This window comes from Callorhinus ursinus, unplaced genomic scaffold (genome assembly GCF_003265705.2).
Source record: "Callorhinus ursinus isolate GAN/ISIS: 27379988/994484 unplaced genomic scaffold, GSC_fseal_2.0 scaffold11, whole genome shotgun sequence".
In the NCBI taxonomy this organism is placed as follows: domain Eukaryota; kingdom Metazoa; phylum Chordata; class Mammalia; order Carnivora; family Otariidae; genus Callorhinus; species Callorhinus ursinus.
The window spans coordinates 50,056,349-50,080,849 of NW_027397073.1; the positions used below are offsets into that span (position 1 = coordinate 50,056,349).

General features: G+C 45.8%; 2 protein-coding genes across 7 annotated transcripts in view; one reads left to right on the forward strand and one right to left on the reverse strand.

Annotated features, from left to right (window-relative positions):
* The first annotated feature begins 6,371 nt into the window (after positions 1-6,371).
* Positions 6,372-16,609, forward strand: TYMS (thymidylate synthetase). Its single transcript, XM_025886647.2, has 7 exons — positions 6,372-6,648; positions 8,495-8,568; positions 11,140-11,314; positions 12,773-12,874; positions 13,668-13,843; positions 14,231-14,302; positions 16,007-16,609. Exons 1-7 carry the CDS (start codon positions 6,441-6,443, stop codon positions 16,142-16,144), a joined length of 945 nt encoding a protein of 314 aa, XP_025742432.1. The 5' UTR covers positions 6,372-6,440; the 3' UTR covers positions 16,145-16,609.
* A 17-nt stretch (positions 16,610-16,626) lies between these two features.
* The window catches only part of ENOSF1 (enolase superfamily member 1), a 31,476-nt gene continuing 23,601 nt past the window's right edge, over positions 16,627-24,501 (reverse strand). For all 6 annotated transcript variants that reach the window (XM_073898447.1, XM_073898446.1, XM_025886644.2 and 3 more), the window contains 5 exons: positions 21,954-21,995; positions 21,059-21,188; positions 20,721-20,820; positions 18,122-18,203; positions 16,627-17,528 (listed from right to left, as the gene is read on the reverse strand). In XM_073898447.1, the coding sequence (XP_073754548.1) occupies positions 17,427-17,528; positions 18,122-18,203; positions 20,721-20,820; positions 21,059-21,188; positions 21,954-21,995 (456 nt within the window). In that variant the 3' untranslated portion in view covers positions 16,627-17,426. The remainder of the gene's footprint in view (positions 17,529-18,121; positions 18,204-20,720; positions 20,821-21,058; positions 21,189-21,953; positions 21,996-24,501) is intronic.

Genomic DNA, 24,501 nt, shown 5'->3' on the forward strand with positions numbered 1-24,501 from the left:
TGTAATGTGCTGCCTCTCCCTTTACCTCTGAGTTTTGGAGAACGTTTTTTTTCAGGTTAGAGTAATCAAACAATATCTTTTCAGCATCTACTAAGTGAAGGCACAGAACTCAGGTACTGTAAAGGACAAAATGAGGAATTGGACAAGATTCTTTCCCAAATGAGCTTCCTCTCCAGCAGGGGTTGGGGCGGGAGTTTAAAAGACGTACATATAACAATCATGTAAAGTGGCAATAGCCAGTTCCAAGACCTGGGCCTCTGGGAACTGAGGCGAGAACACTTGACTTTCCTTTGCTCTTTCCCTTTCCTCCCACCGTCTCTTTTCTCTTCTTTTCTTTAAAAAAATGGGTTTTCCATTATTTTGCTATATATTAACTTTTTCAAAACTTTTTCAAAAGCCAAGAGCATTAGCATTTATTCTATTCTGAATGGCCCATTCTGAACTTTTATTCCAAGAAAAAAATACAGTCTATAAATAATTTATTAATATTTTGATTTTTACTGCTTTTTTTTTTAAAGGTAGGAAGACCGGATGCATCCTATACCTGGCAAGTAGAATGACCTGTTCAGAAAAACCCAAATGTATAAGATAATGTAATAAATGTAATAGCAGGAAAGTATGTCAGTTACATATTATGAAGTACTGTTAATTTTTTTATGTTAAATGGCAGTTTAATAGCTATTCAAATCGAGTTAAAGTAAAATTCCTTTTTAAAAAATTCACATGTACATATTACTGAATTCTATGGTACATTAGTAGTTCTTTGTATATTAAATAAATATAAAATCACTAACGTGTCTGTTTTCCATCATTTCTACCACAAACATGCCACTTTCTAATTGACAAAGGATACTTCTTTCAATTTGCTTTTGAATTTACAATATAATAATTGACTTTTTGAAAAAAATCTGTAATTCATTCCTTTGTTAACACCTATAACTTCTGCATAGATTTTTTTATTGTGGTAATATATAATAAACTATTATCATAACCATTTTAAAGTGTACAGTTCAGTAGCATTAAATACATTCCCATTATTGTGTAGCCATCACCCCCATCCATCATGAGAACTTTTTTCATCTTCCCCAAACTAAACTCTATACCCATTAAACACTGACTCTCCATTCTGCTCTTCTCCCAGGTCCTTCATGAGCACTGTCCTACTTTCTGCCTCCTCTAAGCACCTCACCTAAGTGGAATTGTATAGCACTTGACCTTTTGTGACTGGCTTATTTTACTTAGCACAATGTCCTTAAGTTTCATCCATTTTGTAGCTTGTGTTGGAATTTCTTTTTAAGGTTAAAGACTATTCCATTGTGCGTGTGTGTGTATTACATTTTGTTTATTCACTCATCCATCCATGGACACCTGGGAGATGGGTTGCCTCCACCTCTGGGCCATTGTCAATAATGCTGCTATAAACATGAGTGCACTTCATTGTTTCTTTTTAAAATTGACACAACAGGGCTCTCTGAACAAGGCCACACATATTTTATGGAAAATACCCGATGTCTTTGGCTGACCCTTAACCTCATAATTTGAACCTTGATGCAATATAATAATCAGAGGGTCATTTGCCAGTATATGTCACTAAAGGTTACATTGGAAATATATTTATAATCAGCCTTTCCAGTTATGAAAAAGAATATAATGAGAGGGGACTCAAAAACATTAAAGCATTTTCTACCCAGTCTTGATACTCTATTTGACAGAAAGGCTTGTCAGACAAAGAGGGGTCAGAGGCAGCCAGTTGAACATAATCGACTCCAAATGAAGATAAAGCCTCTCCTATCAAAAGTGAGGGCCATAAAAAAAAAAGACACTATTGACAGAATCTTCCTTAATGTGCAGAAGTCTCAGATAAGTACAGCCTATTCAACCATATATTTGATGTATTTGCCAGAGAAGATGCCAAAAAATAAGTTAGAAAGGGAACCTGACTATTTTATAACCAATGAGCTATGGAAAACTTGCAGAGTGAGGAGCAGGGTGGGTGGCAAGTGGAAAGCCATGGCCTAGAAAAACCTCTGCGCCCAGGATCACCTGGATTCCAACCCCCACTGCTGTATTTCCTAGGTGTGGGACTTCAGACGAGACCCTTAACCTCTCTAAACCTCATGATCTTTACCTTCAACTAATAATAGTTTTTGTCTTATTATAGGGTAGTTGTGAGAACTACAGTACATAATCCATAATAAGCATCAACAAATGGTAGTGTTGATTATAAAATAATATTATTATCAAGTATCTCACTCAGAGTTGGCTCTCAAAAATGTTTCCTGCTTTCCTTTACCTAATTGGACCAACATTCTTGAGAGTTTGTTGTGTAAAGAAAAGCTTTCTTTTTTTTTTTTTAAGATCTTATTTATTGGGGCGTCTGAGTGGCTCAGTCAGTTAAGTGTCTGCCTTCAGCTCAGGTCATGATCCCAGTGTCCTGGGATCTGGGATTGAGTCTCGCATGGGGCTCCCTGCTCAGCAGGGAGCCTGCTTCTCCCTCTCCCTCTGCCTGCCGCTCCCCCTGCTTGTGCTCTCTCCCTCTCTGTCAAATAAATAAATAAAATCTTTAAATAAAAAAAAAGATCTTATTTACTTATTTGAAAGAGAGAGAGCAAGAGCAGGGGGAGGGGCAAAAGCAGACTCCCCACTGAACAGGGAGCCTGATGTGAGGCTCCATGCAGGACTCAATCCCAGGACCCTGGGATCATGACCTGAGCCAAAGGCAGACGCTTAACTGACTGAGCCACCCAGGTGCCCCAAAGAGAAGGTTTCTTTAGACCAATAATATTCTAATTTTTTGCTCTCAAACTTCCTAAAAGGAATCTGAAAAAGTTATATATGCTCTTGCATGTGATTTTTCAACATAAGCTTTCAAACAGCAAAATTTTATTTTCGCATGTATTGTAAATATTAGCATTTAAAAATATAAAGTTTTCATCCCTCTTTAAAATGTACCCAATGGAATCTAAATACCATGGCAATTTGATACCCAGCATCATCCACTTAAACAAAGATACGAACAAGTTTTTCTTTAACAGTGAGAAATCTTATTTCTTTCCATTTTCTCCTTAAATTCTGATTTTCATTCTCCTTTTATCAGAGAATTTTATCTTAATGTAATATATTTTTGTGCTTAAGCATCTTTTTAAAAAAGATTTTATTTATTTATTAGAGAGAGAGAACGAGTGTGGGGAGGGGCAGAGGGAGAAGCAGCCTCCCTGATGTGGAGCTTGATTCAAGGCCCTTGGCTTGGGATCCTGACCTGAGCCAAAGACAGACACTTAACCAAATGAGCCACCCAGGTGCCCTATGTTTAAGCATCTTTTACTGATCAATAAAATGTTAGCATTTTTAGATTTTAAAAATTAACAATCTCCCCAGACACAAAAATCTAGGTATCAAATATTCATTCTCAATTGAGTTATTGCCTGTAATTATTTGTACATATTGATCAAAATAACATAAATATATTATAAATTTCTATGACCATTAAACATGTAAAATTTTTAACAGAAATAGATCTCTTAATGAGAAGGAAGAGCTTTCCCCCCTAATAAGTTAATGTATTCATTGATAAAATTCTTTCCTAGAATAAGATAGGATTCAGCATCCATACTACCCCTATTTTTTATTTTTATAGACGCAAGGGCTAGGAAACATGCTGGCATGAATGCACTGGGGGTTGGAATGCTTTTTCCCTCAGGGAGGTCTTGCCTGGTGATAGGACCTAAAGTAGTTCCTCTGTACTACACTGTACTACACTGAGTAATGTATAGAATTGTTGAATCACTATATTGTAAACCTGAAACTAATATAATCCGGTATGTTAATTATACTGGAATTAAAATTAAAACTAAAAAAATTATTAAATAAAGTAGTTCCTCTGTACCTTCAGTAGCCCTTTACTGGGTTCTGTAATCATCATGACATTATGACACTTGTCACTATCTGCCAATGTCTTGTTTGGGAACATACGCATTGTTTGTGTCTGCTAGAACATCAGTTTCTGTGAGAGGGACGTTTTCTATCTTGCTCTGTTGACATGCAGTAGGCACTGGGATATAAATTCTTCTTGGAGGAATGAATAAACGAAACGCTCCTCTGAGAGGATCATTCATTTATGGAGCAGCCCTGGAAAGCCATTCTTTTTCTATTATCATCAAACCAAGATCCTCCCAGCACCACAGAGGAAGAGGAATCTCCACACAGGTGGAGGGGCCTACTCTTATACCTTGAGCTTCTCCTTGTGGAACAACTGATATTCGGCTGCAACAATTAAACTCAGCTCAAAGTAACAACTGGAATGGAAGACTGGAAAATCTGGGATATTTTCAGGCTGGGATCCTCCATGGTTGGAGATTATGGGGACACTTTTCAGTAGGGGTGGTGTTGGAGGAATACCTGCATTTAGCTGGCTTTCCACACACATGCTAAAGCCCTGCAGTATGCAGGACAATCCTGCCAAGCAAAGAACTCTGCATTTTCTGGCCCACCTAGGACTGTGCTTCCACATGGCATGTTAGGTTCTTATACCCAGGAGCACTCTCAAGCTAGAGCAGACAACGTGAGTCCCCATTCCTGTCTAAAGTCTGTTTTCTGAGTTCAGGTTTTCTGACCGAGCACGTCTCTTCCCAAATGCCCATCAAAAAGAATGCCCACTGCATCTGGTGCTACCCACCCTGTCCAAACAGTACAACACAACACAACACGACACTGGAGGGCCATCATTCCTAACAGAGACAGGTGACTCTTTAAAACTATTATTACACTGGAATTGGGTAAGGTGGGGAACGTGCTGCAGGAAGGGGAAATGAATCTATGCTGACCTAGGAAAGGCCAGCTAGTACTGTGTTGGATGAAATAGATTTAAAATATCTGCTGTTCTGTAACCCAGTGCATTTCAGTTTACTGTGGCCTTGTAAGCACTCATACAACCAAACAGCAAGAACATGGACTTTCCAGCTATGAGGCTTGTGACATGTTTCCTGAAACACTCCCTCAGTCTGTTCATAGTATTTTTCTCCCTCCAATTAATCCAAATGGCCAGGTATTTTGTAAATTGTCTTTGAGAATTGATTTAATTTTTATAGGCTCTTTGCCACATAAAGGCATGCAAGATTGTTTTGGCTGAGATTAGGCAGAGCTGCAGAAGAAAGATACCTCTTCCTAGAATTTGTGTTACAAAAATTCTAACCTTGAGGTTGAGAGGTGCATAGTAGCAGAAAGATTGCAGAATCTTGCACAAATTCACTTCAGGTAACCAGAAACAAACAAACGTTGACTTTATTGAACAGCAAGAAATAGTGTTTGATATATTTCATTCAGAGCTGACATCTTATTTTTTACAATCCCAGACCTATCAACAAGAAATACATTGAACACCTACTATATGCTCAATAAACAGTTGTTGATTCAAAAGGCTGCTTGTTGCATGTACATTAGTACATTTTATTTTATTTTTTAAAGATTTTATTTATTTATATATGTTTTTTGAAAGGGGGAGTAAAAGGCGAAAGATTTATGCGATCTGAACCAGAGTAGGAGTACAGGACAGAGGGAGAGGAGGGAGAGAATCTCAAGCAGACTCCATGCTCAGGTCAGAGCCTACACAGGGCTTGATCGCACAACCTGGGGATCATGACCTGAGCTGAAACCAAGAGTTGGAGGTTTAACCAACTGAGCCACCCAGGCGCCCCTTAAAGATTTTATTTTTAAGTAATCTCTACACCTAACATGGGGCTCTAACCTACAACTCCTAGATCAAGAGTTGCATGGTCTACTGACTGAGCCAGCCAGGCGCCCTTAGTACATTTTAAACTCATTATCAAATAGCTCTTACTCACCAGTGTTTACATTATAAACATTTCACAGTAAGTGAAAATTTTAGTATTAAAAACTTCAAAATGGCTGGCTGTCATTAATCAAGTAAAAAAGCTGTTTGACTCGCTCCCGCTACCCGCTTTCACTGAAGATGGGGGAAAACGGAAATGCACATCTCCTGACAGCATGACCCCCTTAGTTGTAGGAAACGTACCTCAAATAACAGGGCTTTGTTTGTTTTTAGATTTCACGAACACGTGGGGACTGTTCCAGGCTACCCTTAGTATTGAATGGCGCGGTGGACTCGGAAACTTTCTAACCCGAGCGGCCTCTTTCAGCCAACGCACCAAAATCCAGGACTTAGGTTGTGAGCTTTGAAAACGGGCTTACAAACGCCGCAGCTCTGGAAGTCTGGCGCCTTCCCGCAGCACGCGCCCTGCCCAACCTGCAGCTCTGCGCGCTCCTGGGACTCCAGGGGACCGCGCGCGGGCCAACGACACCGGGCAGGAAGGGGCGGAGCCGGCGCAGCGGTGGCGGGAAAAGAGGCGCGCAGAACGGCACGCACCCCCTAGCCTGCCGCCAGCCGCCCTCCGCGTCTCAGAGCCCACAGCGGCGCCCGCGCAATGCCCGCCCCCGGCTCCGAGCTGCAGCGCCCGCCGTCGCCGCCCGCCGCGCAGAAACCGGGCTCCGAGCCGCAGCCGCCACCTCACGGGGAACTGCAGTACCTGGGGCAGATCGAACATATCCTGCGCTGCGGGGTCCGGAAGGATGACCGCACCGGCACGGGCACGCTCTCAGTGTTCGGCATGCAGGCGCGCTACAGCCTGAGAGGTGACCCCCGCGCGCCCCGGGGAGGGCGCGTGCGCCCGGGTGGGCTCCAAGCGGCCGCTGGGCGGGGAAGGCGCCTGGGAATGGCTGGGCTTTGCCATCAACCCTTGGTCCTAACCTGGATCCTGGGCGCTCCTTAGCCCCGCTTTGAAGACGCCAAAACAGAGGCTCGGGTTAGAGAAATGATTTGCGTAACGGCACGCGGACAGGAGTGACAGAAGTGGGAGGTGAAACCAGGTCCGTTGGGTCCGAGTCCTGTGCTCACCTGGTCGTGCTGTTTGCCCCACAGTGGCCACGGTCTGGTAGTGTTTGCCTCATACTAGAGAGTGTGAGAGTATCTGTCTGGGCTTAACCACGGACTTGGCTAGAAGTTCCCCTTTTTGGCTCCTCCTCCTCTCTCCCCCTTCTAGTCCTTCGGTTTGGCAAAGTTACTTAAAAATTGGAGCGAAGGAATAAGGGCGGGTCAACGGCGGCGGGAGGAGAGAGCGCGAACGGAGAGGCTGGGCAAGAACTTGTGGTTCCTGACAATTTTTCCGTCGGGTCCGCACGAACCAGCTTTCCTCTTAAACCTTGAAACAGGAACGCGAGAGTCCGAGTAGTAGTTCTTATTCGTCTTTTCCATTAAAACAGGATGGCTCCGGAGAAGTTTCTCTTGGCGGTTGTTAGAGTCAGGCTTTCGGGGCACAAAGAGACGGGTGTGGGGGCGGTGCACGAGACAAATATCCTGAGCACAGGTAAGGGGGTGGTTTTGAGTTTGGAGACGCACTATTAGTAAGGCTGATTCACTGTGGTGAGCAGGGGGAAGACGCACTATTAGTAAGGCTGATTCACTGTGGTGAGCAGGGGGAGGACCCTCAACCCCACACCCATTTTAGAGACTGGAAGGTACCCAGGCTGCAGGGTAGACAGGGATCCACCGCCGTGCAGCTCCACACAGTGGCCTCCGATGAGCTACAGATCTCGTTTTTACTCCAGTCCATCAGCTTAGAACGTGGGCAATTTACCTCTCTGGTCTTCAGCTTCCTCGTGTGCTTAAAATAGAGGAAATCATGCTCAGTGACAGTACCGATAAAAGTAGGTGCTTGAAAAATCTCTCCTTGTTACATGAATATCAACTATATAACTGATAAGGTGAACTGAATAGGTACTGAATTTAGAGGTAAGCTTTTACATTTTGATCTTCTCTGTTGCTTGATGCAAACTTATATATTCCCTCCTGGTGCCTGTAAAATGGAGATCTTAAGGATGCCTCAAGGAAGGTTGTTTTGAGGATTCAATAAGGTCATGCATATAGGTATTTAAACGGGTACTATTTTTGGTACATTTAAATAATAGAGGTTAATTTGCTTTGCAAATAATTAAAAACTATCCCTTAGCTTTGGTTAGTGTGATATCTACTACACCCAGACCTGAGCAAGTTTTTCCTGGCAGGATAATCAGGGAATAGCTCTGGGAGCCTTCAGCCTTTGTCCTAGGGCACCCTTTGTGTGTTGTCTTCACACCTCTGGGAAGGAATCACACTAACTGGGAAGCGGATGGTAGCTCTTTTCCTGTCCACATAGGCATCCCTGCCTGGCCAGTGCCCCATTTCACCACGTGGGTGGAATTCCTGTGGTGGTCAAGGGATTGAGGAGGGCAGTCTTAGTCTGAATTGTGTCACTGACTTGGACTGTAGCCTGGGAGCTCCACCCCGTTCTGGGGCGCCCATGTGATCAGAGTCACAGTTTTCTAGTTGGTCCTGTGGTTACGCAAGGGCCTTATGTCCCGGAGGCAGTCCTCCTCCACAGAGAAAGCTGGATGATCTGTTCTGTTTTCGCATCTTGAAATTATCGGGCAAACTGTTTTTCAGATGAATTTCCTCTGCTGACAACCAAACGTGTATTCTGGAAGGGTGTTTTGGAGGAGTTGCTGTGGTTTATCAAGGTAAGGAAGCTGCTGCTGTTGGAAATCAGCAGTCTGTTCTCAGCCCAGCACCGGGGAGATCCTTTTAAAAGTCCGATTATGTCACTTCTCACCTACAACCCTAGTGGATCGCAGTTCACTCAGTAAGATCCCACTCACCTGGGGCCCCATCCCAGCTCTGGCTTCAGTGAAGTGCCGCTCACTCTATTCCACTCACCTGGCCTCCTTGCTGATCTTTGAGTACATCAGGACATTCCCACCCAGGGTTCTGGCGCTTGCTAGTCCTGTTTCCTGGAACCTTCTTCCCCAACATGTAGCTCATGACTCACTCCCTCACCTCCTTCAAGTCCCTGCTGAATGAGCCTTCCCTAACCTCCCGATCTAAGACTGTGATTACCCCCCCACACACACACACACATCCCTCCCACCCTCCTTTGTTTTCTCCATAGAGAAACATCATCAGCTGATAGATAATGTCTGCCTTCTCCCTTTCCCCATACAAGGGGGGGAAGGTAGACAACAAATAAACAAGTAAAATGTATTAGGAGCTCCATGAGGGCAGAGAATTTGTTTTTTCCTAATCACGTTTGTATCCCCTGGGCCTAGAACACAGCCTGCCATATAGTAGGTACTCAACCTAGATTGATCATTGACTATAAATCCCAGCCATGTTTTCATATTGGTATAAGCTAGAAGGATCTCTTGAGTAACAAGCTATACCTCTTCCAAAGAGCCAAGTAGGTACCTCTGGCAAAGGCTAAAGTGCTGTGATGATGGACAGCTTCCTCTCACTCTGTCTCCTGCTCCAGACTAATGATATTCTCGCCAGTGCTGTTCAGAGGGTACCTGAGGAGACGGGCTCAGTTCTGGGTCATGTAGAAGCTGGGATCCCTTCTGCAAAGCACTCAGTGTGGCGTGTCTGGTCTTGGGCCAAACCAGACCCAAGACTTCTTACTGCATTTTAGAAAGAGTTTATTTCGATTTGGATCCAGTCCGGTCTTCCTTACTTTACGTATTCTCGAGGTGTTTTCTTCTGTGTTGTCTCACCTCAGCTGGCAGTGAGCGCCTAGTTCCAGGTGCATCATCAGAAATATCAGAAGAGGCCGTTTGTAAACCAGCCAGAGCCCAATCGAATGGATGAAGGGGAGGCATTAGAAGCGGTTTGGGAGGGAGCATCTGGGTGGCTCAGTGGGTTAAGCATCCAACTCATGATCTCAGCTCAGGTCTTGATCTCAGGGTCGTGAGTTCAAGCCCAGCGCTGAGCTCCACCTGGGCATGGAGCCTACTTTTTTTTTTTTTTTTTTTGAGATTTTATTATTTGAGAGAAAGAGAGCATGAGCAGAGGGCAGGGGCAGAGAGAGAGGGACAAGCAGACTCCCCGATGAGCGGGGAGCCCGATGTGGGGCTCGATCCCAGGACCCTGGGATCATGACCTGAGCCAAAGGCAGATACTTAACTGACTGAGCCACCCAGGTGCCCCCATGGAGCCTACTTTAAAAAAAAAAAGAGCAGCAACAGCAATATGGGAAAGATTGAAAAATGACTTATGGAGGTGAAAAAGATAGTACAAACTCAAAAACAGAAGGGAGGAAACGAGATGCTCAGAAATAAAATGCATTCACTGGTTTTATTTTAATTTAGCTTGAGTTCAGGAGTCTAAGTACTCTTTACCAGGAACATGCCAGACTCACCTCTGATAGATTTGCTCCCTGGGTGACTGGATGAAACACAGGAGTCAGGATGAACTGCACTGCAGCCGGCATCTGTGGGCAAGATGGAGACGTGGGGTCTGTGCCGAGGTTAGGATCTGTCAAGCACTGAGCACTTTGCTTATGTTTTCTAACCCTCACAGTAGATGTGTGGGGATGCAGCTGTGCTCTTCCGTGGGTGGGGGCAGGGAGCTGTCAGAGGAGAAGGGGGATGGAGGGCAGGCATGGTGTGTGTGGCAGCGCGTCATACACAGAGGCCGCTGAGGTCTGTCATTGACCTGAATGCACGATCAGGACACACGTTAGGATGATATGGGCCAAATCTAATGAGATGACGTAGAAGTAATAAACATTAGCTTGTACTTGGAAAAAAAACAAAGCCCCACCTTAACTGCAAATACAGGTTGGGGAGAACAACCTGACAGTGGCACATATGAGATAATGTGACTGATTGATTTGTAAGAAAAGCTGATACTGATTAGGCCAGTTAGTGAAATATCCTATGTGCCAGGTCTAAGATCCATTGAACAGATTGCAGGTGAGACATTAAATGCATTTTGGGGGATCACACACACGAAACACCTTTGGTTATAAAACACAAAACTGTTAGGTGAGGTGGGAACAATGAAAGGACTTGGAGGTGTTTAATCTAGAACATTTAGTTGAGGGGAAGAATCACCTGTCCTGGAAGTGATTCCAGGAGCCTGTCCTGGGGGCCCTCAAAAAGTCTGGGCTGGGACTGGCCCTTAAAGACGGGACACGCCATGCAGGACATGCTGAGTGCAGACAGGTATGTTAGCACAGGCCCGAGGCACAGTTGGTGGGCGGCTCTTGGGGTGGCACCTTCACCTGGATGCCTGCTCTGCTGTCCTGTCTCTTGCAGGGATCTACAAACGCCAAGGAACTGTCTTCCAAGGGAGTGAAAATCTGGGATGCCAATGGGTCTCGAGACTTCTTGGACAGCCTGGGATTCTCCAACAGAGAAGAAGGGGATTTAGGCCCAGTTTATGGCTTTCAGTGGAGGCATTTTGGGGCAGAATACAAAGATAAGGATTCAGGTGAGAAAACAGAGCGATGCCTCGGATTTTCTGAGCACTCATTGTAGCATAAGTTGGCCCCATTGTTTCAAGTGAAGTTGGGGGCCTAAGAAGCCAGTGTCTGGGGAGTTGATGTATAACTTTGAGGCTGTTTCAGAGTCAGGTAGAGGTCAGATCATACTCTTGGTTGTTAGCATTTATTGGGTGCTTGGTACTTTCCATACCGTATTTCATTAGCAGGTAGTGACATGGTGGGTCAGTTCGTTGCTGTGTTGGCCATAGGAAGAGGCCCGGGGATTGCCTTGCAGTGGCTTGATCTCCCTTTTTAAGGCTGAGCCACCCTGCACACTTTAGGTGGTGCTCATGTGATAGCAGCTCTTGGGTTACCGTCTTCTCCCTGCCCTCCTGGGGTGGAAGAAGGTGAACCATCTTATTCCAGGATGTCCACCTTCCTCAGTCACTTGGTGGCATCATTTGCCCCCATCCTTTGAACCTTCCTGTCCTGCCTGTCCATAGGTCAAGGGTTGCAAAAGCAAATGCCGACTTCCTCAGTGTGTGTGTGTGTGTGTGTGTGTGTACGCATGTGTGCACGCATACATTGGAAGTACTAGCTTGCTGGCTAGACTGAAATCTTTGATAATTTTAGCACCTGTAGATTTATATAAGCACCACAACCAAAATACAGAACCATACTATCACAGTGCATCTTTTTTAATCTTTGCTATTACTTTTTCTGAAGCTACGATCATGACAGGACCTTCTTCCCCCCAAAATTAACTACTGGACTAGAACATAGTCTGACCCCAGTAAGTGGAGGTTTAACCAGAGGGGATATGAAGCTCCTCACTTCTCAGACTTCGCAGCTTCCAGTTCCGTTTCAGAAGGAAGGCAAGGAATTAAAAGTCCAGAGACCAGAAATGGGAGAAAAGTACAACGTGGTGTGAGAGTTATAGTGATTTCTTGATAGTTATAAATCAGTAGGTGTTTGGCTGCTAAATTGTAATTTTGGGTGGAAGCGTTGGGAGAATAGCATCTAGACCAGAGAAAGGAATCCACCGTCCTCTGTTAGTTGGAGTGTGTGTGGAATGGTGTCTTCTATTTAAGATCTGATACGTTCCATGGCAGCAGAGTGCGATGAGAATGGTTGATGGGTATAGAGACAATCCCGTGGGGACCAGTGGAAGAAACTGCTGGGATTGGAGAAAGTTCGCAACAGGAAGGGGAGGGGTGGCACCATGACAGATCAGATATTTAAAGGACTCTTTTGTAGAAAGGAAAGTAATTTTGTTATGGCTCCAGAGGATAGAACTCATCATCACCCCACGAGAGCAGAGGAATTTGTAGAATGCCTTGGATATCTTGGAGCATGACCACGGGGGCGGGTAGGCTGTGGTAGGACAGTGATGGATGGCCTCTAAGGCCATCTCACGAGATGCTGTGATTGACATGTGGGCGTGTCTTCTCTTGACAATTCCACAGATTATTCAGGTCAAGGAGTAGACCAACTGCAAAAGGTGATTGACACAATCAAAACCAACCCTGACGACAGAAGAATCATCCTGTGTGGCTGGAATCCAAAAGGTGAGAAGCATCCCAGTTACTCTCGTGTCCAAACTATACTACTAGCACAAAGGGAAGCCCAGTGGCTTTGCGTGGAGGCCACCAATAGAAGGCTGGACCCTGGGAACCACCCCCAGCCACATGGCTGGTGTGACCCTGGGCAAGTCACTCATGGCCCCATTTTCACCTTCAGATGATGGGGTTGGACGAAGATGATCTTAATGTGTGTATTTATACTTCTTTTACTCCAGAGAGGGCTTTAAATTACCTATAAAAATATACCGAAGGTTTTAACAGTTTAAATTGGGGCAGATGAAGTTTCATATCTTCTCCACCTGGCTGTTAACATTTTAACAGTTATATCGTAAAATTAAACTCTACCAAGGTGTACTAAATATTACCCAGAGTGGAATGTTTGCTTTTCGAGTAGAGACTTTGAATACAGGAGGGTGTGCCTGGGATGCCGGTTTCCTGTGGCCCCTGGGAATGTATGAATTCCTCCTGCTTGTAGTTTGGTGCCACGAAGGCAGCACAAGTAATTTCGGCTGGATGAGTGTGGCTTTCACTGTGAAAATACATCTTCAGACATCTCATGTTAATGGATGGGTCACTGTAGGCGTGGTGCCGTCCCCAGGATTGGAATGGTCTGCTTTTGACCTGGAGGGCAGTGTGGGTCATGGGAGTCACTGGCCTGGTGGCCTGTTCTCGTGCTCTCCCCCGCAGGAGTTGGCTTCTGTTTCTCTCCTGTCTTGTGTGTGGCTGCGTTCTTTAAAACCACCCACGCGCCTCATTTTCCTTTGTGCTGGCTCCTCAGATCTTCCTCTGATGGCCCTCCCTCCGTGCCATGCCCTCTGCCAGTTCTACGTGGTGAACGGTGAGCTGTCCTGTCAGCTATACCAGAGGTCGGGGGACATGGGCCTGGGTGTGCCCTTCAACATCGCCAGCTACGCTCTGCTCACCTACATGATCGCGCACATCACGGGCCTGAAGGTGGGCTGTGCCTGGGAGGGAACGGTGCCTACCGGCCTAAAGCACTGAGCTCTTAGGTTATTTAATGTGGAAAAACTAATTGCAGAGAAGTCAGTGTCTGGTTAGTTCTAAAATGTGATCCGTGTTAAGAAACGAAGCTGCTCACCTGGCAGCCTCCCAGGGAGCTTTCTTTGCGGTCTGGATAAGCAAACAGGTTTCTGTGGGTTATTTTATAAGACAAGACAACTTTTGTGAACATCAGCTTTTCTCAGAAGCTATGCTGGTGAAATTGTTTTCTGAAAAGGCTTGGAATGTCTGCATAGTCTACATAATGTGCTTTCAAATGATGTGTCTGAAAGGAATTGAAACTAAAACATTTGCCATTTTGCTTGCTCCCATGGGATTTAGCCAGGTGACTTCATACATACTTTGGGAGATGCACATATTTACCTGAATCACATTGAGCCGCTGAAAATGCAGGTAAGAATGATATGTCACACTTCGGTACCTCCTCTTGATAAGCGGTTGCCTTCTAGAACATCCCTCATGTAACAGACCTGCTCTGCGCTGGGGCAGAGCTGAGATGCCCTGCTCCGACTGCAGGGACTGGCAGTGGGCAGGTGGGCGGGGACAAGGCAGACACAGCCACCACAGGCACTTCATGGGACCGCTACTGTGAGATGCTAAGCCAGTACAAGAGAGGGAGAGCCCATATTCGGACCAGTGGGTTTGGGAACCTTCCCAAAGGTAGCATTTCAACTCATTTTTAGTTCGAGAATTTAAATGGTGATGTTTTCCCTTCATATTATGTTAAATACCACACATAGGTATTAACTTTCAAAAGTCTGTCCAAATCCCATGTTACGCCAGCCAACAAGTGATTTGAAACAGCAATTAAAATACGAGTGTCTCAATGGAATATTATGCAGCCATCAAAAGGAATGAGATTTTGCCATTTGCAACGACATGGATGGAACTGGAGGGTGTTATGCTTAGTGAAATAAGTCAGAGAAAGACATGTATCATATGACCTCACTGATATGAGGAATTCTTAATCTCAGGAACAAACTGAGGGTTGCTGGAGTGGTGGGTGGTGGGAGGGATGGGGTGGCTGGGTGATAGACATTGGGGAGGGTATGTGCTACAGTGAGCGCTGTGAATTGTGCAAGACTGTTGAATCACAGATCTGTACTTCTGAAACAAATAACGCAACATATTTTAAGAAAAAAGAAAAAGAAGAAGATAGCAGGAGAGGAAGAATGAAGGGGAGTAAGTCGGAGGGGGAGACGAACCAGGAGAGATGATGGACTCTGAAAATCAAACTGAGGGTTCTAGAGGGGAGGGGGTGGGGGGATGGGTTAGCCTGGTGATGGGTATTAAAGAGGGCGCATTCTGCATGGAGCACTGGGTGTTATGAACAAACAATGAATCGTGGAACACTACACCAAAACAAATGATGTAATATATGGTGATTAACATAACAATAAAAATTAAAAAAAAATATGAGTGTCTAATGCTCAATGAGCCGAAGGCGGGGGGATTGAACCAAACCCTTTTAGCCCCTTCCAGATGAGATCCAGGTTTTGAAAGTTCCTCCTTTGTGGGAGCTTGGCTGCTTTTGTATAGAGGGCGACTTCGGGGTTTGTGCAGTTGCTTCTCCGGTTGTCTGTTCCACTTATGCTGGACAGAGTAATGTGAGGTTGGAGCCTGTGCCCACGTCCCCATTGCCACCATCTGCTCCTGCCAGGGACCCCGGCTTGCATCCCTCTCTGTTGTCAGCAGATGTCATCTTGCCTCACCCTCTGCCAGGGACAGTTGAGGTAGGGATTATGGGACTCAGACGACCATACTTGAGCGCCCACCTGGAGTTACAGATACAAAAGTGAAAGGCTGTGTCCTGTCCTTCATAAATTTACCAAGAGCTGTCAGTTAGAAGATGAGCCACACGGCTCCTGACGCTCCTGACGCAGTGGGATGCCGCAAAAGATCCTTCAGTCTCTCTGTGTGGGAGAGAATCCGTCCGTTACATTCCAGGAGTGTTGTTGCCTAAGCAGGGGCAGGTGTCTGCACTATTACACTCCTGTGAAATATTTTGTTGATAAAATACTGTGTACTTGTTTCACAGGGAGAATTAAAGCAGGTTGTACAGATAATGACAAGATAATTTTCTCCTATTGTTTTTAGCTTCAGCGAGAACCAAGACCTTTCCCGAAGCTCAGAATCCTTCGAAAAGTTGAGACAATTGATGACTTCAAGGCTGAAGACTTTCAGATTGAGGGGTACAGTCCTCACCCGACTATTAAAATGGAAATGGCTGTTTAAAGTGCTTTTAAAGGAGGTATTTGAAGGATATTCCGCCTGTAGGGGGTTGGACTAAGTGCCCAGGTGAAAGCCCTAGAGGAAGAGGGAACTAGGTCAAAAATCTCTTGGCGACCAGCAGTTGTTATTAACTTGTAAGGATGTTGCCACTGGCAAACAGAACCTTGCCTGTTCTCTTAGTAACAAAAGGCCTTGAGTTTGGTTAGCTCACTGAGGACATGTGAAAATGCCGAGATTGGGAATAAAGAAGTCAGGAGAATAAAAACTGGAATACTCTTAAAACGTGTACATGCATTTCAACCCCATTTTATGAAGGTCCGTGAATTTCAAGAATTACACATCAGCTCTTCCCCAGATTTGAGCAAGCTGAATAACACCAGCATTCATAATAATGTACAGTTGTGGTTATGAACATTTAAAGTTACTTGCTTTATATATTGCTATAATAAAGGTGTGTTCTGCATTTGAGTTCTGCATTCATCTGGTTTTTTTTGTTTTTAAATTTTTTTATTCTATATTGCCATTCTGCTCACTCCTGCCTAAAATAGATTTAACTGAACCCTCCTAAATAAATATACTCTATTCTTGTTTGGATACTGCTTAGAGGTTTGGTATATTTGGGAAACGGTGACTAAACTGTATTTTGCCCTATTTTTCTGTGGTTTGTCTAATTCTGGCTGCATTTTATCATTAGCACATAATGATTATTGAGGATAAAGATTTAAGGGTTATGGAAATATAATGTATGAAATTCCATTTTCCTGCCCATTACTGCTACTATGGTTTCAGTATGGTGTGAATCCTCTACTAATAAACTTAGACCGAGCAAGAGTAGAAAGGCTAAACCACTCCAGGGCTAATCTGTGAAATCCTTTTACCTTTGTTGTGCACCAGATATCCCACAGTACTGCAGAACTATTTTTACCCTGCTAATTTTTAACAAGCGTTAGATAGAATAAGGCATTGTTCCAACAATTACGCAACCTGCTGCTTATTTTCAAAGTATAATTTAATGTCCGGGTACAGCACTTGGTAGAAATTTTGTAAGAACATCTTTCTGGACTTGGAGGTAAATCTAAATTTGTTTAAGGATTAATTAGGAGAATGTGTGTTTATTTGCTAAAAGAATCAAGTAATAATGACGACTAAGCTGATTCCTGAGGTTAACAGGACTTTCAGCTGAACTTGTTTTGATTGCTACGATTTCTTTCCCCTGTTTTTGTAAAACCACACCCAAAAAGTGGTTAAGCCTTTTCACTTAGGAAAGGGTGTAAGGGCTGAACATTTAATTCTCTTGAGCAGCAAGGAGTTTTTTCCAGACTTCCCCATGTGGATACTGGTGTTTCTTTACAGATTCCTCCTTCATTTCTGTTGAATAACCAGCATCCTATCAAAGACAAAAAATTTGAGTATTAATAACCGCCTGGAACAAAACTCATACATGTATTTCTGCTGTTCATAGAAATGCTGTTTTTGGATTATTTGAAATGGGGAAGGGTATACTTTATTGGCGGTGTCTCAGGATTAAATAATCACACTTCCTTTGACAACTCAACCTCTGTTGGTGAAAATGAGCCCTGGTGTCTTGAACATGATGAAGATAAATGGTCCAGATTAACACAACCGCAGTCTAAACATTTCAGTTCACTAACTTGCTAGGTGGTGCCAGGTTTGGTTTTGGGTTTTTTTTTGGGGGGGGGAAGGGGGTTTGCACAAGAAGTGTACGTTTTAAGGTCTCAGCTGGTGTTGGGAAGAAAGGCTGGCATTAGTGAAGGCTTGTCGGGGCAATTTCACCCTCAACCCCTGACCTCAGGCCTTGGGAATCTGATATTGCTAACTGAAGAGCCATTTGTAATTTCTAGATACTGAAAATAAGCTCTAAGGAGACAGCTTTGTGGTCTAGGGTCTAACTCACAAGAACAAGTATACCAGGGGCTGGAAGCTCCTTGCTTCCTCAGGGAGGCCTCTGGCCAACCTCACCTTAGGAGGCATGTAGGACGCTTTCTTGATGACCACAGGATACCTGAAATGTTCATGCAGGTGGTTGACATATTCACACATCCTAGGAGGAAGGAATCAGATTAGGGCAGTAATGTCTTATGTTAGATCATTCATGTGGTACTGTTAGAGCAAAGGGGTGAGCACCACTGAAGAAAGGGTGGACTTGATCGGGTGCGTGTTTCTATGCAAATCTCTCAACCTCTGCCTCAGGTTCTCTCCCTGTAAACTCAGGCAGTGTGAGGCTTGGGTGAAGTCTCCTGTGGGTGGGTACCAAAAGTCTCGTAACTCTACAGATGGTCCCCGACTCACAGTGGTTTGACTTAAGATTTTCAATTCCATGATGAAGCAAAAGCCATATGCATTCAGTAGAACTGTACTTCAAAGTTTGAATCTGGATCTTTTCCCAGCTTGTGACGTGTGATGTTGGCCTGTGGCCACAGCAGCCCCCAGTCAACCACGCCCTCACTCGGGTCAACAACCAATACACTAACAACTGTTTGTACCCATACAACCATTCAGTTTTACACTCTCAGTACGGTATTCGATAAACTACACAAGCTATTCAGCATTTTATTATAAAATAGGCTTCGCGTCAGATGATTTTGCTCAAGTATAGACTAATATAGGTGTTCTGAGCATGTTTAAGGTAGGTTGGCTGGGCTAAGGTATGTTCAGTAGGTTAGGTGTATTAAACATTTTAAAATATATTTTCAATATATTAATATCAATATTGATAAATATATTACTATTTCAATATACTATGGTGGGTTTATTGGAATGTTAAGCTATCTTAGGCCAAGGAAGATCTGTAAAGGTTTTGTGACCCCCAAAGATAGCCATTTAGGCTCCATAAGTATCTGGGATTATTTGGGTGCCTTTAGCCAAAGGTCAGATGAATAGATTAAAATCACCCAGTGAGATCCCAACCAGCTACACACACGAGTTAGAAAAAAGAGCACAGGTTTTACTATCAGACCAATCTGTTCAAATTTGGGTCAGCCACCCTCTAGTTTTGTGACTTGGGGCAAGTGACCTAACTCTGCTGCCTTACTTTGGTCATCGGTTAATAAAACAGCTAGGACAGGCAGCCCAGGTGCCCGGTGCCGGCCATTCCCAAAGGAACTGGCAAGACGGGGCTGCATGGTTTCAGAGGACACAGATACCAAGTTATCGACTAGAATATGCACTATGTATAATCTACAAAGAACAGGCTACAGGTGAAGAACCAGCCCCATGGGAGAGGATGTTCTGGCCTTGAAGAATGAGCAGAAACGGGTGTCCCACGCGGTCACAAAGCTGGGGTGCAAGCGGCGCCTGGCGGCTGCCCCGCTCACACACCAGCATTCCCGTGCAAAGGGGCGACATTCCTGCACAGGGCGGCGGCAGGAGGCACTCTCGCCCACTTGTGGGTAGTCACAGCACACCGCGCTCAGCGCTGGCCCTTTTCTCGGCCCTCAAGACTGACAGGACCTTTCAAGTTGGTCCGAACCTCCCCTTAGTCCCACCTTCGGGACTGAAATGGGACAAAAGCAGAATAACCTAGGAATGTTCACTTTTTATTGTACAAAATATTTCAGACATAAAAGGCACCATCTATGTACTCACCCCCATCTTAAGAGAAAAACCGTTATCACTGAGGCTCCCATCAACCCTCATAGGCCCCATTTCTCACCCACGGCCCCGCATTTGGTGTTGATCATTCTCCTGTACGTATTTAGGCTGCCGCCATATAAAGACCATGGCCAGTGATCCTTCTGTGATATCACATTTAACTCCAGGAGTCAATAAAGCCATATGTGGGGGTGCCTGGGTGGCACAGTCGCTTAAGCAGCCGGCTCTTGATTTTGGCTCAGGTCATGATCTCAGGGTCCTGGGACTGAGTCCCACACCCTGCTCTATGCTCAGCAGGGAGTCTGCTCAAGCATTCTCTGTCCTCCTCCCTCTTGCCCCTGCCCCTGCTTGCTCTCTCTCTCTGAAATAAATCTTAAAATAAAGCCATATGTGTGCAGATGACTGGAAGACTGTCTTAAAGTTCACCTGGGACACACTGAGAAATAAGGTGGTACTAGATGCGGCCAGATTACAGAATACTCCAGCGCTGGGACCAGGAGATTGGACAGAAGCAGAGAATATACGTATGATGAAAGCAAGGCTTTAGAATGGAAGGAGTTCCGGGGGCACCACCTGGGTGGCTCAGTCAGTTAAGTGTCTGACTCTTGATCTCAGGGTTGTGAGTTCAAGCCCTGCTGGACTCCATATTAGGTGTGGAGCCTACTTAAAAAAACAAAAAACAAAAGGAGTTCTGGCTGCCCCCGGGGTTCTACCCAACCCACGCACCATCTCGTACTTAGAAAACAAAGGCAGCTACCACGAACCCAGTCCTCTGAAAGAAAAAGATCTATTCACTGCTGGGGCTCCAGTGTAATGGCCCCCTGGGAAAAAGTGGAAGCAAAGTCAAGTTGGCCTTTGAGTTATAGGACGTGGCAAAGCAGAGTTCTTGGTGCCTCTGGTCTCCAGAGCCGAATTTTACAAAGTCTGACCTGACTGAGGGACGCTACCGAAGTTAACTCCACATTACCTGTTCTCAAGGCTTGCAGAAATGGAGATGAAATCAAATATAATCAGGTGCTGAACCAATTCACAGAGGCCAACTCCACCGGCATGAGGGCAAACGGGAACTACAATAAAGACAGATTTCTATTTAATGCCTAGGGGTGGGAGTGGGCGGATGAGAGAGCACCTGCGGTGATTATGGTGATTGCCCGCCCGTGATTACATCATTCATTATGATCTAGGGATGAAGATAGTCAAAGATTCCCTGATCAGGCCGAAAAGAGAGTCCCTCCAGAGGGACCCGCCGGTGTGCGGTGGGTGGGGAAATGGAGGTTTGGTGCACGGCTCCCGGGGCGCCCTTACTTTCAAACTTTTTGGCCATCAGCAACACCGAGAGGTTTTCATTGACACTTCCCAGCCTGCAGCTGTCAATCTGGAGAAACTGCAGGGCTTTTGCTTGTAGGAGTTGCTTAAATATCACTCTATTGTGGCACTGGAAATAGAATTGAAATAAAACCAGCGGAAGAGTTAACGTGGGCCTTCAGGAAGCCCGGGCTGTATTTATCCTTCCCTCTCACCTGGCACGAAGCAAGCCCTGACAATACAGGCCGGGGACCTGACTGCTCACTGCTTCCTAAATCTGCCAGTGGAAGGGTGTGAGTCACGCAAAAGTCCCACCGCTTGATATCTATGAAGGAATAACGGAGCGGATGGCAAGTGGGAGGTGAAGCAAAGCATCAGGGTGGAATGTAGTGATGGCGGTGAGCAGGTAGCTTGGACGACCAAAAACCAAAGGCTAGCCAGCATTGCTCCTTTTGCTGGGCAAACTGAAAATCTCTTCCTTCACACTGCTCTGCTCGTGGGTGGACTGCCACAGGTTTTGGCAAGCATTGGTGCTTCGTTTATAAGCACAGAGAGTGAACGCAGTAACGTTTATTCAATTTGGCAGCTGGCTTTCTTAAAACCATACGGTGTGTCTCATGCCCTTGCAGGAGCAACTTTAAACTTCTGCCTTGTAAATTTTGATTAGATACTTTGGGAAAGATACATGGCCTTACATCATATGAATTGTAGGTAAAGGGACAAAAACTTTTGACTGTCTCCGACTCCAGACTCTACCGATGTGCTGTAAAACATCCCAAGTTCAGAGATTAAGAAAACTTCCCCACTCAAAATAACACAGGTGATGGAGCCTGATGTACACCAGTGTCCCCAGTGGGTGGCCGGTGTGTACTGACCCCAAGGAGAGGTCACTTACCTGTTCTCCGGTGGCAATGCCAATTCCTAATGGGACCAGTGCCTATAAAATATAAGGCAACTTGATGTTATTTTCCTGAGTCTTTGAACTGAAACTCCTAATGTTTAAAACTATTTACAGCTGTTTCACCACTTAGACGTTGTGGTGTTCTTACAGTTGCTCTTCACCACTTGAAGAAGGAAACGTCCCTGCTGGGGGGCTGTGTGAAGTTTTAGGAATGGCAGAAGATCAGCAAGGGGATTATGTGTGCACACAGGAGGGGCTTGTTCCTATGCTGCCATTAGCTCCTCTCCTGCTAGAGCTCTGCAGATTCTCCCCGCCGCCCCCCTTCAGTGGGTGTTCTAGAACCCTCTCCCTTCAAGCTTAGCGAGTGGCCTTAGATCCACTTTACCGGTCAGGCTGAGCTCATTCCTTACCTGGTGAAATCCTCACCTGGCGAATGCTGGAGTCTCCTGAACAGAGCACTCTGCTCTCTGTCCTCCCACCTGAAGCGACCTCACCCCACCCCGGCCCCAGGCTGCTCCCCTCATGCCCCCACTGGGATCACCTCGGGCACCTGTGGTTTCTCCCCAGCTTATCTTCCCGTTGTTTAGGGAATAATATCCAGGGCACTGCAAGCTAACACTGTCTGAGCTCCTACCACCTGTCCGGTGCCGTGTGAAACCCTGCCTGAAATGACTCCTTGTCACAGCCTATAGGGACAGGAGTCACCATCATCCCCATCTCACAGGGGAATGAGAAACAGGCACAGGGCTGGTAACCGTTCCCGGATCACAACGCTAGAAAGGGTAGGACCAAGGCTTGAACTCCAGAGCCAGGGGACGCTTCTGAACCACTAGATAGGAAAACTTCCCTGCAGGAAAACCCTTAATTTAGGAGCCAGGTGCCCCCGATCCTGCTACCTGTCCTGCCTCTATGTGTGGATGTGGGTGAGTCATGGACAACCCAAGCCTCGGCCTCCTTGTCCCCAGGTGAGGAGTTAGAGTGGATGGTCAGTGGGGCACCTTCTACCTTCCTGGTTTATGCTTCCAGAAACCTCTAATTTAAATGAGTGCCGTTCTCTATCTCAAAACAAAAACCAGAGTGGGAAAAAATAGTAGAGAAGGAAGAGAGCCATTTGACTTATTCATTCTACCATTTTAAAAAGCATATGTTTCTGACACTAAATACATACCAACTCCTATTTCTTCCTTTTAAATATTTCCTGAACGTGCTCTAGTCTAGCTGCCCTGTCCCTTCCCCGCCTGCCCTCCTAGATTACTGGGAAAGCCTCCTAGTTCTGTTCTCTGCCTCCGGTTTCTTTCTGCCTGTTCCACACTCCCCTGTACTGCATCTCAATCCATCCTACATGTTTTTGCCAGTCAAATCTTCTTTGACCCATTCTCTCCTTCAAGACGCTATGGTGGCTCACTGTGTTGGGCGGCATCTTCTGTGCAGATGGACCCATCACCCAGACCCAGGGACCTGTCTTTCCCACAATGCCCGACGTGCACCTGCCCTCCGCTGGGGATCTCCTCGGCCCCACCTGTGCCGGCTGACTCTGCAGCTTCCCCCTGCCTCCGGCTGTCTGTGCCCCCGTCCTAGGATACCTCCTGAGGGGACAGCCTTCCCCCGTCCCCTGTTGTGCTTTCACAAACAAAACCTCAGAGGGCTGAAGCCCCAAAGAGCTTCCAATGAGACTCTCTGGGCGAGGGCATGTGTTGGGGGGGTGCAGGTCCCTGTGTGGGCAGGTGGGCAGCACTAGGGCGTGGCTACCCCCCCAAAGAACCCCAAGGTGAAAGTCTTCATCAAACCATGGCCTCTGACCAGATTCTCAGAAGTTTTCAGGTCTGTTTAAACCAACACGGTACCCTGTGGCTCCTGCTCGTCCCCTAGAACGTGACACTGCCTGTCCTCAGAGTGAAAAATTTCAAATTAGGGGAGAGTATAGCAATGAAGAGTCACCTCAGGGGGAAATCTGCTCCAGGCAGGCAGGAATGGCCTGTAAGGCCCGACAGCACAGTGTTGGGGGGAAAGGGGCATCAGAGGAAAACATATAAGGGGAGTTAGGGGTAAGTGCTGGTCAGGAAGGGGGAAGGCTTCGTGCCAGGAGCAGGCACAGCCACGTTCTGTGGATGGATGCGTGGGGCTCCCCGGACCAACACCATCGCATATTCAAATCACACAACCCGTTTCTGCCCCGGATTCCTCTCATCCAACAGCCTTTGGTTTAATGTGGCTCCTGGTGGAGCTTGCTCTGGTCAGAGGGTACGGACATCTAGTGCTCCCAGAAGTTGGGAGTTCTCCTCAAAAGTGACCCGACATTCTGGCTTTATGTATTTCAGTGCTGGACACTGGTGAAAGGGAGACACTTCCTGAGAAAGGATGTTCCTCAGATGTTCTGACGTATCAGGGTCTCCCTAAACCCGAAAGGTGGGGAGGCCGGGTGGATCTGTGCAGGCGGTGCCCTGGTGCAAGGGCTCTAGGCAGCCTCCGGGGGGGGGGGGGCTGACATTGGCATTAGCTAAGCAAACCTTTTCTTTTGGGTCAACCAGAGGAATCTACACTT